This window comes from Oryza sativa, chromosome 6, assembly GCF_034140825.1.
Source record: "Oryza sativa Japonica Group chromosome 6, ASM3414082v1".
Classification (NCBI taxonomy): Eukaryota; Viridiplantae; Streptophyta; class Magnoliopsida; order Poales; family Poaceae; genus Oryza; species Oryza sativa.
In genome coordinates, this window is record NC_089040.1 from 21,584,928 (window position 1) to 21,591,358 (window position 6,431).

General features: G+C 38.8%; 1 protein-coding gene across 1 annotated transcript; it reads right to left on the reverse strand.

The window, feature by feature from the left end:
• Positions 1-307: 307 nt before the first annotated feature.
• Positions 308-4,873, reverse strand: LOC4341252 (aspartate aminotransferase, mitochondrial). Its single transcript, XM_015785438.3, has 10 exons — positions 4,503-4,873; positions 4,326-4,411; positions 2,589-2,795; positions 2,308-2,413; positions 1,950-2,054; positions 1,692-1,864; positions 1,190-1,349; positions 975-1,070; positions 778-872; positions 308-668 (listed from the first exon to the last, which is right to left on the reverse strand). Exons 1-10 carry the CDS (start codon positions 4,791-4,793, stop codon positions 596-598), a joined length of 1,392 nt encoding a protein of 463 aa, XP_015640924.1. The 5' UTR covers positions 4,794-4,873; the 3' UTR covers positions 308-595.
• Between the last annotated feature and the right edge of the window lie 1,558 nt (positions 4,874-6,431).

Genomic DNA, 6,431 nt, shown 5'->3' on the forward strand with positions numbered 1-6,431 from the left:
AAACCGGGAGCAATACTGTTTTGGAACCCAATGTGATCTGTTTTTGCAAGATTAGGGATGCGTTATATCTAGTATTTCGGTTCAAGGACAATTTTGAAACTCGATGACAAGACGAGGGATCTCAGGTAAACTTTTTCCTTTCGGAATCGAAATTTTGGACAAGCCTAATTTTAGCCCATAAACTGTCGGGTGTCTATGTGGGCCGAACTAACAAAGGCCATCAGCCCATTAGGCTCAATTTAGAACCATCTAAAGACGTCTGTGGGTGTAAATTGGGCCTGTTTAATACAGTATGTGGACTTCCTGATGACACTCGAGCAATCAAAAATGCCCATCGGTGGAAAGGTACACTTCCTTTACAAAGCATGACACTGTCACAGTTAGAACGTTCGTTCTAACTGTAAAGTCTTGTCCTAAAAAATGTTTTCACTGGTACAGCAAAAGTCTTGTCCTCAAAAAATAAACTTGCCCTTTTCTAGCTTACCAGCCATTTTATTTCACATCATATCGGACTACAATTTTATTTCACCATTTGACCCATTTTGCGGTCGGTAAAAAGGTACTGAAAATGATGATAGGAATGTCTCCAACACTCTCACTTTGTCTTGGTAACCTCATGAATAGCATTAGCCAGATAGGCAACATTTCCTGTTGTTACTCCAGCCATGCTGAAGGAGGAGAGAATGAAAAAAATTAGGCTCAGCTCACTCATGAAATGCAGATAGATGTACGAGGAAAACAGAATTAGGAGCTCTCTATATATGAAAGATTGAGTACCTTATCCGCCCGTTACGAGTCATGTAGATATGGAACTCTTTTGTCAAGCGATCGACTTGTTCAGGTGTCATACCACTGTAGCAGAACATTCCAATCTGTCCACAAAATCAAAAGAATATTTTTGCATTATTACAATTTCAGAACTAATATTATGCTAAATTCCCATCAAAGCATAATTTGTTTGATTGCTAAGTTACCTGATTAGTGATATGTTCCCATGACATTGGTGAACCCAACTTTTCAAGGTTCTCTTTGAGTGCTGTTCGCATTCCAATGATACGATCAGCCATACCCTGAGACAAATGGCAGGGGGGGAAATGCTCAACTCCAAACACACCAATTCTTATAATTATGACAGTTTTCATAAATTTTCTTTACTTTAAAAGGGTTTGGAAGGATGAACTATAACTACCTTGACCTCTTTCAGCCATAAACTTTTCAACTCCGGATCACCAAGAATAGTTGAAACAATTAATGCACCATGAACGGGTGGGTTGCTGTACAAAGGTCTAGCAATCTGTTGTAACTGGCTCTTAACAGCAACTGCTTGCATCTCATCATCACATAGAATACTGCAGAAAAAAGATAAAATTAAGGAATGGTCTCTCAATTGTGTTTGTTTTCAAAGCCTTTGTTCTAATAAGTGCAATGAGAAAAGATTTAAACATCTTCAATGTATGCCTTGAGAAATACAGTAACTTCTGTTGAATCCCCAAGGGCAAATCCCAGTTCATTCATTGAATCTGTAAAGTTCAAAGTCTATTGATTGAATGCCCACTATATAATGGGACTAACATGTAGCTGGAGAAATGGGAAAAGACAGGAAAATATCCAAAACAAACATAATTAAAAGAGATGGGAATGAGCTGTTGCAGAAGAAAAAAAAAGGACAATTAAAACAGGGAAATGAATACCTAAGGCATCCTGCTCTTTGTCCATAAAGTCCCATGTTTTTCGCATATGACTGTGCACATCCAATTTGATGTCCATCTTCAAGAAATATTCGAATTGCCTTGGCATCTCTCTCTGGATCACCACTAGCAAATCCTTGGTATGCCATGTCGAAGAATGGAAAATGTTTCTTCACCTGAAAGGCATCAAGAAAATAGAACTACTATAACTGGCAAAAACAATATAGCAAATGACCATTGACAATTGTCACCTTTCTATACCTTGAACTGATGAGATATCTCCCTCCATTGTTCTTCTGAAGGATCTACTCCAGTGGGATTATGCGCACAAGCATGAAGCAAAAAGAATGAACCATCTGGAGCATTCTGGGATACCAAAGGAAATGATAAATGAAATTAGATGTAAACAAAAACAACCTGTCAACAAGGCACAAACCTCCAGACCAGAGAATGGGAAGTTTTTCATTGTTCAAATTCAAGAGGATGGGAAGTTTTTCATTTCTGTATTAGATTTACTTCAAGCGTGGGATTTTTGAGAAGCTAAGGGTCAGCATCTGACAACAGCACAGAAAATATGGTCCAAGTCATTTTAAAGATTTTTCATGAACAGATAAATTACCTTGATATCATCCATTAGGCCTGCAAAGTCAAGTCCTCTTGACTCTGGATGGTAATAGGTAAATGTCTTTTGTGGTACTTGGGCATCCCTCCAAATATTGTGATGGCTGAAGAATTTCATGAGCTAAGCACGTATAAAGAATGCAAACTACCAAAGAGATGCTTAAAAAAAATTCAAAGATAAATAAATGCTGAAAATATGGGTCTATCAATCAGAAAAAAATGGAGTCTAAACATGCGTGGAACTGTGTGAAAGTCAAAGTAGAATATATCCCAACTTACTTGGCCCATGTAGGTGTGGGTATATAAATCTGTGAATCTGGCAAGAAACGCTTCTGGAAATCTGCAAAGAGGCGACATGCACCAGTTCCTGAAAGAGCCTGCACTGCTGCGATCCTCTTGTCCTTGATGAACTCACAGTTCTCCCCATAGGCCAGTTTAAGTGATTCTTCAATCATCTTTATGCTTCCACCCATTGGAAGGTACTCCCTAATTTGCAAATTTGATTGGTTTAGTTCCGCGAACAAAATGGTTTAAGATTAGAAGAACTCATTTTAAGCACTCACATATATTCTAGAACTGAACATGTAGATGTACCCTAGTGAATCCCCATTTTCTATAATTCGCAATATATTGCAATTTGTAACTATATCATCTGACACACTCGAGAATCTAAAATAAATTGACACTCCCTCTGTTTTTAAAGAGCAGATATCATATAATGCGTTCAGTGAAAACTCAAAATCTTAAATCATGAAGAGATAAAAAAATGATAGATTTTGATATGTGAAAATGATATTAGAATATTTTCATGAAAATCACTTTCATATAGTAATACTTTAAATTAATTTTGTAAATATATAGTGAGAAAAATAATGATGAAACATATGCATTGGAGACTGCCTCGATATCCAAAGCGTTAAGGAAAAAAAACGTAGCATAGCACAAAAATGTGTAAACATAGTTCAAACTGAATTTTTTTACTTTGCACCGTGCCCTACTTAGCTGAAAGGATAGTGAGTTAGTGACCCTCCAATAAAGAAATCAAAGTGAATTTACATACTACTATAAATTCTGATCAGCACCCCTTGTTGAAGAGAAGTTAAATGAGGGATGACAGAAAACAAGTGGAATTTAAGTCACAAGATTGCACATCAAGCTGGCAACGGCATATATAAAAGTTGGGGTCACATCAAACAATCAGTAGTAGCACATCCCTATGGACCAAGCAAAGTTCCACCGTTTTCTAAAGCAGAGGAAAAGACGAACAATGGAGAAAAGCCGCAACAAGTGCCCCTGTTTTGCAATTCCATTCCACCAATGAAATGATTAGAAGGCTAAATCCTCAGGTACTCGAACAAAATGTGTGTCATCGTGGACTCCAACCACCATGATTAGGATATGACTATTTTCTAATGCGCCACCTGGAACACCGAAGAGTCATTCTTTAAGGAAAAAACAGGGAGCACTACCTCCTCGAAACGTATTTGTCACTGTTAGTACTACACTTTTTAAAACTTGATTATTATTTTGATAAATGAATTTTTAAATACTTTTTACTAGAAAATATTACTCAAATGCAAGGCAAATAGTTTTCTAAAAAAGCTATGAGTTATCTCCGAGTTGGTCAAATCTTCAATAGTAGTATCAATCGTAACAATTAGAAATGGAGTTCGTGTTAAAAAAAGACCGGTTAACATGATAGTAGTAATGTGTTGAACTTGACAGATATGAATGCTCCCTTTAAATTTCTTCTTCTTTTTTAAGAGCCCCTGAAGAAAAAATTGGCCAGCAACATGTCGAACTCGCACACGATCCATCAAATGCTGAACATAAATGCAGGAAAGCGTACGCAATATGTTGGCAGTCGACGTCAAAGCCATCAATGGATTCCCCAGGACCTAAGAAAAACTAGTCGCACCAGCTAGCAGTTTTGCGATCACACGCGAGAAGAAGAAAAAAAAAGGAGAGAAGATGAAAAAAAAAGAAAAAGAAAAGCGGAGCCGAATGAGATCTCACATGTTCATGCTCCCGGCGATCCGCCGCTCCGCCTCGCGCACGCACTCCAGCACCACGGGCTTCCCGCTGTCGTCCCGGTACGCGCCCTGCGGCGAACACACACACACACAGCTCGGGGATCAATCGAGACAATTCATGATGAAACGGAGGAGGAGGAGGAAGGGAACAGATACGCACGACGCCGACGTTGACTTTGTCCGGGGAGGGGTCGGCGAGGAACGCCTCGGTGACGCCGAGGATGGGGTCCTTGGCGGCCGGTTCCACGTGGCCGAACCACGACGCCATCGACCTCGCCGCCACGGCCCCCATCAATCGCCGCCGCGCCACGGGAGTCCCCGCGGCAGCGGCGGCGGCTCGTGACATCGCCATGCGCGCGCGATCGGAGGAGAGAGGGGGAAGGTGAGGTGTGAGGAGGAGGTGACTTGGATTCAGGGGGGGGAAACCAAGCCGACGGCTGCGTGTGTGCATCGCTCTGTTCACTTTCTCTGGTCTACTTGTTGTTGCGGGCGAGGCGGGTCCGCGGGTGAGTCGCTCACGTGCCACTGCATGTGGGGTCCAGGGGGGGGGTTTGAGCTTTTTGGTTCGTTGGAACTTGGAACTCTCGAGAAGCCGCGTCTTTCTGCTCTCGTAATCCCATTTCTGTTTAGGCTTTTTTGTTTTCGTGACCTCGGTTGTTTGACTGTTTAAGGGGCATTTGCCTTGTTAATTGAGCCAGGTTGGGAGGTCACGGGGGTCAGATTAGTGAGAGGGATACAGAAGAATGGTTTCATCGCAGGCGCAGCTGCCGAACAATTATAAAACGATATACAGTCTGGCATGATCGTGTTAAAAGATGATGGGTTTGGACAACGTGCAGTCTCAAGTACCAATCCAACGGTAGGATTAGTTACAACTTACAATGGGCGCCCATAGAATCGCTCCGGCAAAACTCAGATGCACATGCTAGTTCTTATCTCTACTTTCCCAACTCACCTCTCTTATTTTTCTTATTTTTCACGCATACGTTTTTTAAACTGCTAAATAGTTATTTTTTTTCTTAAAAAAATTCTATATAAAAATTAAAGTCATATTAATCTATTTTTCAAATTTATTTTAGATAATACTCTCTCCATCTATTTTTGATAGTCATATTTCATCTTGGCACAATGACTAAGGATAAGTAAGTCTATTTATCATCTATTTAAACATACTACTAGTTATTCCTTGTAAACAAGCGATTCATTAATATTTACATTTCTCGATGCCCATGTAGCCAATCTTATGTGGAAGAATAGAGATTCACACATTAAATCCAAAAAAGTTATTAAGAGGATAGGTGGTTAGATTGAAATATGTCTATCATAAGTAAAATTTTCAGGTTTAGAAATATGCCTATCAAAAGTGGATGGAGGGAGTACTTAATTAATTATGCATTAAACGCTACTTCATTTTGCGTAATAGGGAGTGAGGGTTCCCGAATACACCTCATGGTAATCCTATCTTACTATAACCCACTAAATCCTAAAGCTCAACATGCGAAGATTCCACATCATCATGCATTAACAAGATGCCACATCATTATCCACTAACAATTACTATTGCATTTAAATATCATGCAAATATGTTATATTATCTATAATTTTATAGTTTATTAAATTTTAGAGTTTTAAAATGTAAGCATGTTAAATCATTGTCCCACATAATTCACATAATATTTCAATATATATCTTCATCATTTTCTATAATATCATATATACATATATAATTCATCCTCAGTTAGTATTATTTCTCCCTTCTCCCATTGAATGATATCACATCAATTGTTTTTAGCCTTAGATGATTAATCTATGGTCCAAAATATCTCACTCCCTTTCTTCTTTCATAAAACCACATCATCTTACTTTTACATTTGAATCAACATTTTATGTACTATTTAAATTTAAATTATCATAAACCATATCAACTTATGTAAGTTTATATTGTTTAGCTATTTTATACATTATTTTTACTTATTGGTATCATACTAAACCCCCGTAGAAACGCGCGGGGTTTCAGCTAGTTGCAGGAATAGCACAAGAAGAGACCATCCAATAGTCTCGTATTAAAATTGGGGGAAAATAAAGGTTA